The sequence below is a fragment of the Falco peregrinus genome, chromosome 11 (assembly GCF_023634155.1).
Source record: "Falco peregrinus isolate bFalPer1 chromosome 11, bFalPer1.pri, whole genome shotgun sequence".
Taxonomy (NCBI): domain Eukaryota; kingdom Metazoa; phylum Chordata; class Aves; order Falconiformes; family Falconidae; genus Falco; species Falco peregrinus.
The window spans coordinates 21,889,658-21,903,466 of NC_073731.1; the positions used below are offsets into that span (position 1 = coordinate 21,889,658).

General features: G+C 44.5%; 1 protein-coding gene and 1 long non-coding RNA gene across 4 annotated transcripts in view; one reads left to right on the plus strand and one right to left on the minus strand.

The window, feature by feature from the left end:
• Positions 1–4,568: 4,568 nt before the first annotated feature.
• SLC30A1 (solute carrier family 30 member 1) lies at positions 4,569–13,341 on the minus strand. The gene is made up of 2 exons (XM_005238778.4): positions 12,515–13,341; positions 4,569–9,038 (listed from the first exon to the last, which is right to left on the minus strand). The coding sequence occupies exons 1-2, from the start codon at positions 13,143–13,145 to the stop codon at positions 8,128–8,130; spliced, it is 1,542 nt and encodes a 513-aa protein (XP_005238835.3). The 5' UTR covers positions 13,146–13,341; the 3' UTR covers positions 4,569–8,127.
• Positions 13,342–13,591: 250 nt separating this feature from the next.
• LOC114012540 (uncharacterized) overlaps positions 13,592–13,809 on the plus strand; it is a 38,093-nt gene continuing 37,875 nt past the window's right edge. For all 3 annotated transcript variants that reach the window (XR_008749238.1, XR_008749239.1, XR_008749237.1), the window contains exon 1: positions 13,592–13,679. This is a non-coding gene — a long non-coding RNA (uncharacterized LOC114012540). The remainder of the gene's footprint in view (positions 13,680–13,809) is intronic.

Consider the following 13,809-nt stretch of genomic DNA (forward strand, 5'->3'; position numbering starts at 1 on the left):
CCCACAGCGAGCCAGCCCGCCTCTTACTGACAAAAGGCTGCTGCAGAGGCTGTAGGCTGCAGCATCCAAACAGGTTTCAGTAGAGCAACACTACTTTGACACTACCTCATTTTCACCGATACTTTTAGAAAGGGCACACGAGGGCAATGCCATTCCAACATGAGTTCAATGGCACATTTTTTTCCAGAGCAGGACACACTGTTGCAATGCATCTGAATTACACACCCCGGGGGCCAAAACCTTCCAGCTCACCTCCTGCACTGGCAGTGAGATGTTTAAGCGCTGTGGCTGAAATTCTCTGGATATGTTAAGCAAAAAAAAAAAAAAAAAAAAAAACCCAAACCATGCCAGTTTTCAGCAAATGTTACTGAGGTTTTGAATGAGATAGATGGCTTGGGAGATGCTATGGGCTTGTCACATATGGCTAGCGACGTCACGCTGCGGCCATGACGTCAGTGCGCTCCTGCCACGGGAGCTCTGCCCACGCAGCTTGACTCAGGATTTAGTTCTGGAGTTTTCCTACTCCTTCAGAAAAAGATAAGTGGGGCGTTACAGTGCCAAGTGTCATTCCACTTCTCAGCTCAAACATATGTACCAAACACCTCCTTTTTAGCGGTAGCTTGCCGACTAACTCAGTGTCTCTACTGTGCATCTACTACATGCGGGCAGATTTTCAGAGAAACTGGAAAAACAGCTACCAAGGCTGGCTAATAATTTTTGTGATAATTAAACACAATTCTTCCTTTCTTTTTTTTAACAGCAGTGAGAGAAGAACAAATCCCTTCAAAACAACACAGCATAAAAGCCTAAGATCTCTGCCACTGTGGATATTTAGATTAACTGCTTGAGCCTAGATTTTACCTGGTATTTCAACCCAACTCCTTCTTACACTCAGCTGGAAACACGCAGCATCAACCACATCCATTTGGGTCAGAACCTTCCCACACGGCCACGAAAATACAAGTGAAAATTATCACCCAGATTTGGTTTAACTCACATAATCCCTTTCTCAAGGGAAAATGAGCTTGTCTGCAACTGTCTGGGCAGGGAGACCCAGCGCCCTCCAACACAGGACTGACGGGCTGTGTCCCCAGCCAACGCTGCCCAATGCAAAAATCTCGAGGGTACAGCAAAGGGGCAGCATCTATCTGTGGGAGCGGGGCTCACACCTAAACCAGGGCATGAGCACCAAGATCCAGGCCAGCAAGCACCAGTGCCCCGTTACCTGCCGAGACTCACCGTGCCACACTCGCTGCACACAGCTGCCAAGCTGTGCCACGGCTGGGAGGGTGACATGGTGACATCAAGCTGGCCAGTGATGCCCAGCCCAGGGCTGCAGCCCTCACCTGCCACCACCTGCGGCGGCCACGTACTCAGCAGCCGTCCTCTGAAGCAAGAAACTGGCAGCCAGCACACCACCCAGCTGAGGTTTTGCCTATACTGCAGAACGGAGCTGCCTATATTGCATTATGCAACTGAAACGAGCGTAGGCCAACCCACAGCAAATCTAACCTAACAAATACAATCCCAAATTCCCCTAGCGAGTCCAGCAGCGCTAGCAGGGAAGATGGAGGAGGACAGGCTTCAGCCCAGGCCAGCGACACAAGCACAAATGCAGGAAACCCAGCAGGTTGCACGTCCTGTTCCACAGCATCGCTACGGCTATTCTTAGCTGCGCTAGCTGGCGTGAGGGAAACACGCGGATGCCTACCAACACTGTGACTAGAGATGGAGCTTGGGTGACAGGAGGGGGGATTAAATTTGGCCTGAGCACCACTTTGAAGTTTGTGTTGATTGTCACAAAAAGAAAAAAAAAAAAAAAAAAAAAGACATAGAATACATACATATAAATGCTACCCAGTTTTGGTGGCAAGGGTTTCCTGCCAGGTTTAGGATGCTAACACGAATCCAACTGAGAAGGTTCCGGCTGAAAGTGCTTGCCTGCCTGGAGTCAGACACAGCTTCGCTCCCATCCTGCCCTTCCCCTGTGGCATCAGCTCCTCTGATGGAAAAGCAGCAAGGAGGAGTTGTTCTGGGAGCTCAACCTGATCCTTGAGGTGGTCAGGCAACCATCTGGGGTAGGAGGTCTACAAATGGCATGGGTAAAGGTATGTGTAAAAGCAAAAATTAGTTACATACCTGATGCTTCCCTTCCCCTCCTATTAATTAAAAAATCCCACACCTGCACATCTCATAAAGCTCATATTAAGTTTAAATCACATCTTTTCATGATGAGGTAGAAGTAGCTTTGGAAAATGGCAAAACTCAAGCTCATGTGCAATGCGTACAGCATGATCAAACACACCCTCCTGCATACAGAACTAGTAATATGGAATTGCTTTTCCCTCCTGAAGCAAAAAAAAAAAAAAAAAAAAAAAAAAGCAGGTGCTGAAGCTGCACCAGTGAAGGGCTCCACAATGAACTCATCATTGCAAGCTCATGAACAGCTCAAGGCAGGTATTAATAACGATCCTCAGTATTATTGCTGGCAGCTCTATCTTTTTCTGTAGTCAGTACTTTTCTCCCAACAAAACTTGATGAACTGCAGTGTTTCTGAACCGAAACAAATGAAGCTGGAAAACTCCAAAGCATCTTCTGTTCTAAAGTAGCTGTCTTCCAAACACATTAAATAAACCAGTACAGACTCGTATTAGGAAGCTTACCTTAATGACCCGTATGTTAGATACTTAACCACAGCCAATTAACAGGACAGGAAGATTTTTTTATTCCTTTCAAAAGCTGTTTTTCTTAGAAAAAAAAACCACCCAGGAAATAAATGCATTTTGCATAATCAACTCTTCACACGATACTAGAACTGAGCAACCATTCTTTTAATCACACCTGGAATCCAGACAGTTGGAGGCCATCACTTATAACCCATTTATTAACCTCCTCTTCTACCTGTGCTCTTCATACTTGTTTCTGAGAGCCTGGGAGATGGTGAAAGTGCATTTCTACTAGTCAAATTTCTTCTGAGGAAATGACCTGAAAAACGAAATCCCAACTAAACATATTTGACATTCAAGAGCTCCATTTATTTTCTCAGGACTTTAATACTTAATACAAAAAAAACCCCCAAAAACCTGTAAAAATAATTTCTGTTAAAAGGCAAAAAGAAGTATCATCAATGAACACCAGCTATGCCAGTTATATTTTAACATTGCTCACAAACAGGATCCAGGACATGAGAAAAAAAGAAGCCAAACTAATCCCATGTGCTTTTTTGGAGACATATAGATGAAAATATATTTTTCAGTATCATGTTTTTTCTCTTCAACTACTTAGATAACACAGTGAATGCAAAAATATAAATGTGAGCCTGCTAAAACATGGCACTACCTCACAGGCAGCTAACCACACAAAACAAAGGTCATAAAGAATAATCAGACCTCCTGTTATCAGCAAAGCTACATTTAGTTTGGAAAATTGTCAAGACTGGCTTTAGCTCAGGCAAACAGAGCATTCACCTCTTTCTGTCCAGCAGAGAAAGAAAAACACAACGAAGTTACTACAGAACCGAACTTAAATGCATACCTAAAAAGGGTGTAACTGATGCTATGCTATGAAACTAAAATAGTCAGAGCATATTTATATGCTTTTAAATATAGTTAGCAGTATTTCCCATTCCCTCCACATGGAACTCAGAACATCTAGCTACAAAATTCACCCCTTCTGTGTCCCCCCCCCGGGTCTCTCCATAGCTGAAGAGATTAGAAAGTGCAGTCAAAGCAGGGGGCAGGGGAAGGAGAATGGCAAGAATCTTTATCCCTCCTCCCCAAACTCCACTAGGCAGTGTTTAATAAATTCAGAGAGCCCCATTTCAGAAGCAAACAGCCATGTCAGTTTAGCTAGACTTGTTAGGAAGTCTTAGGACACTGAGCTTTTTGTCTTTCTTTTGGAGAATGGGGAAAAGGAATAAATCCTGGAATTATAAAAAACCCAATAGTATTTCTGCAGCAAATTCAGAAACACCATGGTATTCCTGATTTTAATAGACCCACAAAATCTAGGTACTTTCAGTCATTCTTCAAAAGCTAGGCTGTACTGGCAGAAGCTCTGGACTCACTCCCGCAAGTAATTCCTTGCATGCAAGTAACTACTCGTCAGCCCGATGAAACTATTCATGAATACAGAAATGTACAGGATTGAGCCCTTGCCATGACTTTTGGGGAGTCACAAGTTTGGGCTAGTTTTGTCTTTTCCATAACTATGTGTATGTCCATACCAAATACCATGATGCAGCAATAACAGGTATCACCAAAAGCCTAGAGTGGATGTTGAAAGCAATCAGGCTAAAATCGTAAGGGGTTCCATAGAAGCAATTTAATCTGTTAAAAAGTAAAGCTTCACAGCACTGTGGCTAGCCCACTGAGTGTCTGAATTGGTTCTGTGCTGCACCTCAGGTGCAGATATAATCTAAGAAGTGATTCTAAAATAGCATGTTTCTGGATAAGACAAGTACAAAGTGTAAAATATTTCACTTGGTGATGTTTGGTACATCTCTGACACATTTAATCAGAAGCCTAAACAATCTAGACACTGAAATACAAACTTATTTTTCCTTAAAATGAGTGTTCCATATTTTTTTTTTATTTTAAAAATTCAGGAATGTGATACACAATACAAGTAGCTCCCCACCACTGCAGTGTTCACTTACATGAGATTCACTAGTTTCATGCTTTGTGGAAAAAAAAAAAAAAAAAAAGAGAGAGACTGCGCAGTGTTTTTGAATGCTCCCAGTATTCCGGAACTGTGATGTTCAGAACAAATCCAGTCTGTTTAACCACAGATTGATCAGGTTAAAAAAAAAAAATATCAAGTTATATCACAAGTTAGCAGGCTACAGTCGGGTTTCATACAGACAGAACAAACACAAAAGTTGTGTTCCTGCTGCTGTACAGCCCCCACCTTGACCTGACTACATGCTTTCAGGGAATTTACTAACAAGGGCTAAAGAGACTAAAGGGCCCCGTTAACACCAGCTGGTGCCGCACATGCAACACAGTACAGGCCAAGCAACTCCGCCTGCTGCCCCCATCATCATCATCATCATCACATCTGCACCCTGTCCTGATAATAAAAATAACAGGGAGGGAGAGCTTTTTTGTCTTTTAAGCTAGCCATTGCCTGCAATGGACACCGAAATAGAAAAATATGACTTCTGGCACACACACACACACACACACACACAAAAAGAAAAAAAAAAGATTAAATAGTTACAATGGAATTGGTGATTACAACTCCATCTATTCAGATGCATTTACTGAGACTGCTAACCAATGATGGCAACTGTCAAGACTCAATAGTTGCTCTCTTTTTATAAGAGCAACAGGAAAGAAGTCAGGCTTCTCAGTGCTACTATGGTTTGCTTGTTTGTTGTTTTTTTTTTTTTTAAATAAACTAAAAAGCAGTAGTTCTATTGTGCATTAGTGATATACAGCAGGACCTCAATAATTCATACTAATGACTGAGACCAATTTTAAACTAGTGAGCAAAATAATTAGTGGAAGTTTACCATAAAAAGCAAGGATACACATCTAAAAAATAAAAAAAAAGGCACTTTGTTCATTTCAAAATTTACTTGGTTAATACTCTGTAGTATACTAGCAGTGGTAGCATGTTCTGCAAATGTAGTCTCATACGAGATCTCATTTAACAGTCAACTCTAGATTGTATATAGGTAACAGAAGAAAGAGTTAAAGAGTTAAGATAATTCAGACAAAACAAAAACATATATAAATACTATATTAACATATTTAAGTTAGTTTATGAGACTATACAACAAGCATAAACACAGAAAAAGGTGAGCAATGCCGATGGCTGTGAAGCACCAACATTCCCAAGCTAGCACAAAGCTGAACCAACCCATCCACACACTGCAGCTCCCTGTGGATGCATCTGAGCAGCCAAAAAGCAAAATAACTGCATGGTGCTGCGCTGCACCCAAGCTAACAAACCCCCTAAGAGGGGGCCCGTGCAAAACTGGACTGAGCTCCTCTACTTTTCCAATGCTTTGGTGCGCAGCATTTGGCCAATGCATTGGCATGCGATACAGAGCTAGTCTGGCCCTGTAGACTGCACAGTTAAAATAAAACACTGGTAATCAACCCATGGATAATCGAGAGTTGACTGCAATGCTCTGCTGAGAAGTCGGGTAGGGTAAGACCACTGCTGTGACCTGGGTCAATCCAGGTCCGACGAGCAGCAGACTATTTTGAACTACTTAGGAGCAATTATCATACGAGACATATTAGAAATGCAAACTAGCGAGGTGTTCTGTATCCGGAAGCAAAGCTACATTCCCTTCACTAAAACATTCTTTTTAAAAAATTCTACGTTTAAATACTGTTAAAAACCTGAAAACCACAGCATCAAAGAATTTCATAAGGCCAAAACTATCCTCAGTTCCCTCTGTTGTGCCTAGGTATTGCAATACATTTGTAGAAGTAGTAAATACCACGTAATTTAGTATCTTATACTCCTTCCAGTGCCTTCCAGTAACAGATCTCAGAGCTCTTCACACAACAGTTAAGCCTCACAACACCCCTGTGAGGTAGGTATTATCCCCATTTTAAGACAGGGAAACTGAGGCAGAGTGTTTACCATGTCCAAAGTCAGAGCAAACAATGGAAGATCTGCATCATTTTCCAGTTTTGAGCATAGGAGCAGTCAACTAAATCACAAGACATTATTTCCCATACATAACTTCAGGATAGATTGAAAGGTCCAGGGTTTTAGATTAGATTTCTTGTGTACTTTATCTTCAGCTCTCATCTAGTCTCTGCAAAATTTACAGACTCCGTAGACCAGTTTCTCCTTTGTTAAGGTGTAAGTTGGCAGCATACTGTAACAGCTTCTTTAGAGCCAGTTGTCAATTAATTGGGTTAACATTTTAAACCTCAGATTCAGATACTTAGTAAGTGGAATTATGTGATACATAAGCACCTCAAAGGGTGAAACACAGCAAATGAAATCCTACTCCCTGCCCCGCTTCCTTAAGTCAGTGGAAGGCTCCTGAGGACATGGTGGGCACCAGGACTGCAGTCACTGGAAGTGCTTACAGACACAACTCAACTACAAGCAAAATGCACCACTGAATTACTTGCTGTGGAGGCTAGTGTCTATGCTTAGAAGCATGAATTATACTGTTGGTGCTTGGCAGACTTTCCCCGACAGAGCACTTATTGACATAACTAATTCTTTTATCTTAGTAAGCTGAGCATCAGTTAAAAATGAAGCTCTAGCTCTTCATTCATAGCACTGTGAGTCAAGGATTCTTTAAACTTCGAGGACTTATGACCAGACACAACTTAGAAATAAGGAAAAACACCAGAAAATCCATAAAATATGAAAGTATGCGTTACTTTATCGGTCAGTCTCATGGCTCGATCACAGAGCAGTACACAGTAGCTTGAACTTCCATTCCGATAAAAGAAAAAAAATCTTTCACATCTGGTATTTTCACAAGCAGTTGATTTTAATAACCTTGCTACCTTACCAGAAAAAGTGGGGACAGTTTCTAACAATCACATGGTGCTCTCTTTTAAAATATACTATAGAATAAATTCATTAGAAAAGCCTTCACATTTATTATTATATAGGTTTAAGAAAAAAATATGTGAAACTGCAAAGTGGTTTCCAGTTTTAAGTAGTTATATCTTTAAAAATGTTCTATGAACTTTGGTTTCCTTAGGGCTTCTAAATAAACAATATATTAAAATATCTACAAATCAAATAATAAAGGAAAGAGTAGGTCCAAGAAATCTGTAACACAAATTGAGTTCCTACATGCTTATCCCTCAAATACCTTTTCACTGGAAAAAAATATTTTAATGTGAAGCACAGCAAAAAGTGTCTCTGCTGAAATGTTGAAACTGGATTTCTGAAGTTGTTACAGCATTGGTGCACTTTCTGTCTGTCTCAGTACAAAGTCAACACAAACACATTGTATCATGACGGTGACATTATGTTCTTTAAAACAAGCATTCTAGATTTAGCAATATGACAAGAACAAGGACTTTAGCAATTACACTACTCGGCAAAATTGCATCTCAAACGTCTGTCTCTTCCTCTTGCAATACAGCTGTTGTCAAAGTCACAAAAACTCAGGTAGCACCATTCAGGGAGTTACAAGGATGACTCAAACTGCTCGTTTTGATCAGTGTTTGCCTCTAGCTTAACTGAAGGAATGCTCTCCGACTTAGTCCTCCTAGTTTTTGGAAATTCAATGACAACTTCTGAACAAGAAATACTAAGTGACGAAGATTTTTCTGTCTTCTTTGCAGTACTATCTTCTCCTGTTCCGCAACACTGCTTCAGAGCGCACTGAGTCCTGCAAGGAAACTCACATTTCCCTCTCCCTGATTCAGAGCCGACACTGGCAAACTCAGGCTGAATGGTAGTTGCATGAATCCCTTCGTCATGAAAGATCTCTTTTATGCGCTTTGCCACCATCATGTATGTGGAAGGGTCAGGACACTTGATGTGAGCAGTGCCAATGATCCTACTGCCTGCTAGCTGCCAAATGTGTAATTCATGAACTGCTTCAACTCCTTCAAGGGTACGTAATTTTGAGTTCAAAGAATGAACATCTATTTGTTTGGGAACAGTTTGTAGAAGTATAAGGGCTGACTCTCTAAGTAACGGATAAGTTGTGTAAAGGAGTATACAAACCATCATCAAACAAAGGATGGGATCTAAATATAGCAACCAGCATGGACCAGCCACCGTAATGTGCTCTTGCTCAGACTTGTTTGCTCTGCCAAGTATTTGGGATAAAGTAGCATTTTCCATGCAATGATTATTGACACATGGATTAAAGCAGGGCCCATCTTTGGGGCATGGATTCCACAACCCGTAAAAGAGCAAGGCATTCACTACCACAATTACTGAACCTAAGGCATCTCCAAAAACATGCAGAAAAACTCCACGCATGTTAAGCTGTGCACTAGAGTCTTCTTCAACCTCCTCTACATCCAGAGGATAATGACCAGCATTCCCGTTCACTTGTAGGTCAGTCATGTCGTCTTTCATATCACCTGACAAGGAAACAGTAGAACAATTAGGCATATGCTATAGTACTACACATTAATTCCATATAAAATAATAACCAATATTAAACTTGCCACATTGACCATGAAACTGAAAAGCAAGCAACTCTACCCGTGACACTTAGCAATGTTTTTTTCTGGCTGAGAGATACTCAGCTCTCCCAGTAAGTGATCTAAATTGTCTAGAAGGCAATTGTTTCTACATGGAGCTTAAAGATATAGAGTGGCCAAGTACGAAGATGACTGCATTTTAATTTATTCCACTGAAAAACTGCTTTCACATTTTCTAGCTTTTTAACCATTTGACTACTCACTGTTCATTTCTGAAACAAAATGCAGAATTACAGAGCAGATATAAAAAAAGCTGGTTAGGTAGCTAAGTAACTTACATTTGTTGCCTCTTCCAAAAAGCCAGAACGCTAATCACATTGCTAAAATCTCTCTTAAACCATAGGACTGCATTGCTACATTATATTAAAATTTATGAGCCCAGAAGCTCAAAAGCTGTATAGATACTGCTTTATAGTAACTTCTTTTCAGGTTTAGTAGTTCGTTTCCAAAAGACTTCTGAGTTCAAGGAAAAGGAAGTTTTTCTGAGATGGTGCACGGAGCCAGCAGAACTGTAAGATACAGGAAGCTGAGCCTTTGGGTCTAAAATGCAGAATTTACCAGCCATATTGACTACAGGACAGTGCAAGTTATCACTGCAACTATTAAAGGCTATGAACTAGTGTTATTTACACTTCAGAATAATAAAAAAACCAAACACTAAAGATATATTTTTTATGTGACAGAGCTGTTGAGTGACATATAGCTGTTAATGCCCAAAGCCACGTGTCACGGACTGTGCAATGCACAAACGAACATTTTAGTGCCCTCCTTTGTCAAAACTGTCTGTGTTATTACCACTCACCCCATCACACCTAACTAGCTATACAGAAATAAATGCATGTATCATTACAAAGACCAATGTTTTCTGAAAGAAAAACATCTTCCAATGTTCAAAATTGCCAGTATTTTACATGATGAACTTCATACTTCTCTTCAGAAGTTCTTCTTTGGACAGAAAACTCCCAGTGTTAAAGAAATCTAACAGCCACTGGCCCAACAAACAAGGAGCTCTTACTGCTTCCTTGGTTATTCAGTTCAAAGCTTTGTAAACATTAACATGTAAGACCTGCAGCTTCTGCTGCTCTGCTCTCAAGACTGTGATTCTGTGGTCATAAAGTATCCACAAGTTCTTTCCTCTCTGAAGGAGGGGTGGGCTCCTGCAAAAGCAGCTGAGCGGGTGAGTTCCAAGCCCCAGGCTCATTATCTCACGCATCACACTTCTGTCCTAAAGCTCCAGCTACATTTTCCACACAACCTCTAGGAGTTATGGAATATGGGACCTGTAACTTTTCAAAGAAATTGATGAATTAGAGGGAAATATCTCAGGTTACAGAGTTCAGACCTCAGGTCCATGACGAAAGCAAAGGAAGAGGAACGCTCTGCTGCATACCAAGTGCTTGGAGCAAAGGAGATTGGAAGTTAGTAGACCTATCTGTAAGGGCGGATAACAGGAAACAATTCCAGAAAGCTCTTCAGATTTTTTAAATGGCAAATGGTAAAAACGTGTCCCTTTGAAATATACTCATTTAAATCTAACTATAAACTGATTACATGCACAATGATATCTGTGTAGGCCTAGTCCCTAAGGCTATTACTAACTTTCCACCTCCACCTTAGGAAATCGGGGTCTACCCCTCTTTGTAATTTCCAGTGAAGGCATAGTACCACTCTTGGTCATATCCCTAGTCTTCACCTACACATCTTACAGCTTCTCACACATCTCCAGGCACCTTCACCCATAACATTTCCATGGGTAAACTATTAGTAACTCCATCCACTACATAACCATGACAGAGCACAGAAGGAAATACAAACTTATTTCAAAGTTTCACTGTGACCAAAATTATGCCCTATTACCAGCTAAACACCCACAACAAATTATTTGTTACTGCCAGAAGGACATCCATGAGAAATTCCAGGCAAGTTAGCTCAGAACAGTACAAATTTTAACCCATGCTATAAGTCAATCTTTTAGTCTAGAACTAGTCCCAAACTTGACTAAAAAGCACAACTCTTCCCCATGTTTCACCATGCAAGAACAATTCACAATGCAAGATATCTATCAGATCAAAAGTTAAGGGAATTTTATATTGTTCCAAACTAATTATTAGGATACGCTTGTTGGAACTAAACCAACATTAAGAGCTTATTATGTGGTCAAGAAAATGCTGTACTATATTCAGAACCTTCCTATCCTCTTGCAAAACCTGTCTTTTCAAAACCAACATGGAGTCAAAACACTAAAGAAGAGAGAAACTGCAAAGTTTCTCAAATGTTTATTGGAACCTCTGACCACGGAGAAACTGCAACTGTAAGCAAAGTCCACTCGGCTCAATTAATGCACAATTTAAGCTAAAACAGTGGTCTCCTGATGTTGCCCTGAAAATTAAGGGAAGACATAGGCTGTGAAGACTGGAACCCCTTCCCCCTAGTAACAGGGATGCCATACAATTAGAGAAGCGGCAATTAACGCACCTTTCACTCTGCTAACACTCAGTACTTGACTTCAACCAAGTGACTTCAAAATAAACTACTGAGGCTTCTGGATCCATTGAAAAAATAACCGAAGAAACTCCCTCCCACAAAACAGACAGTTTGGTCACAATTGGGGAGGGAAGATTTTAAATTTATCTCTATGTGCAAGTGAGTGGGAAGGTGCGTGCTTTAGAATGCTAAAGAAAACTAACTAAAAGAAACCACGCATGTACTCTGACACCAGCGAGCTCCACATTCAGTGCCTACTGCACGACTTCCACAGTTCCAACTGGTAATTTCCAAGACTTCTTCCTATTAACATCATGTCACAAAGAAGTTCAATGCTACTGTGATGTAACAGAGTTCTGTATGTTACACTGAGATTGAGATTAGCTTCTCAGGTAGCTCATAACTGACCCAACGTAGTGATCTGGCTGCCAGGGCCAAGATGTCGAGCCGTGCTCCGTTCGATGTGCAGCCAGTTCAGACGGCACTAGGGCAATGTCTTGTGACAGCTTGTGTCACTAGCCAAAAAACACTCGTCATGTGCCTTCTCTACCAGCACCAGCTTTTTCCAAGGCAAACTGCTTTACCCTAAGACTCTTGCACACTCTAGCCCATCTGTAAAACAAACACGCAACTTCGGGCACTCCTTTTAGCACTTGAAGGAAAGGTGTGAGGAAGAGGCACAACAGCCATGTGCCTGTGAGCACCTTGAGAAAGTTTCTGGCCTCTTCCCTGGGAGAAAGGCCAGGCGGTCCCCATGATGCCTGCGCCAGGCAGGGCCGAGATGCCCACCGCCCCACTCAGGGAAGGGACCTCTCCCGCTTCCCTGGCACTTCTACGCTGGGACAGGACAGAGGCGCAGCAGGGCTTACCTAGCTTCTCCTGGCTGACTCCGTTGGAGCTGCTGCAGTTCTCCACCAAGGTGCTGGTCTCCTCCCGGTGCAGCGCAGCCTCCCCGTCCCCGGGCGGCTGCTCGGGCTTGGAGCCACCGCGGGGGTGCTGCCTGCCGCTGTGCGAGTGCCCGTGGCCGTGGGAATGGCCGTGGCCCCCGACGCCGTGGTGGTTGAAGAGGCAGAGCCCCAGCAGGTTGATGACGAGCCCCGCCACCCCCACGCCGATGACCACCAGCGGCTGCTGGATCTCATGGGGCTCGGTGAAGCGCTCGATGGCCTCCAGCAGGATGGTGAAGCAGAGGGCGGTGAGGAAGACGGCGTTGACGAGGGCGCCCATCACCTCGGCCCGGACCCACCCGAAGGTGTTCTTCTTGGTGGCACGGGTGCGCTGGGCGAAGCGCACGGCCACCAGTGCCACGACCAGGGCCATGACATCGGAGAGCATGTGGAAGGAGTCAGAGAGCATGGCCAGCGACGACGTGACCCGGCTCACCACCACCTCCACCACGAAGAAGAGGAAGGTGAGCGCCAGCATGCACAGCAGCCGCGCCCGCCGGTTCTGCCACCACCGCGGCCCGCCCGGCCCCTTCGCCGCCATCCCCCCGCACATCGCGCCGGGGCAGCGGCTGCCGGCCCGGCCCGGCGGAGGCGCGAGGAGAGCGGCGGCGGTCGGCGCGGCGAGCGGCCCGCGGGCGCAGCGGAGCCCCGAGGGCGAGCGCGGCCCCTTCCCCGCGGCCGGCGGCCCGGGCACCGCCGCTCCCTCCGCAGACGCTGGGCGAGCAAACTTTGCACCCGAGCCCCCTCACTCTTTCCACACGGAACCCGAGCCGGCACGGCCACACCCCCCCGCCCGCGCCCCATTGGCCACCGCCCCCCCTCCCCGCGGCGCCCGCCCGCCCCCGCCCCCGGCCTCGCTTTCCATTGGCCCGCTCGCCCTCGCGACAGGCGGCCCCACCCCCCCGGTACCGCCCATTGGCCGCGGCCGCCCCGCCCCGCCCCACAGTGCCAGAAGAGGGGGGGCGGGGCCGCGCGTGACGTACCGGGAGCGACGACTTCGATTGGTCGAACCTGTCGGGTTCGTCCCGCCTACCCCGCCCGCCGCCCCGCAGGCCCCGCCCCGCGGCGAGCGGGACTCGTGCAAAAGGTGCGCTTCACACGGCCCCGGGCCGGCGCGGGGGCGGGGCTCCCCTTGCGGGCCGGGCAGGAATTGGGCCCGCTCCGCCTGAGGGGGAGTCGTGCGGGGTCGGTCGGGTTGCGGGGGGCGCATTGTAACG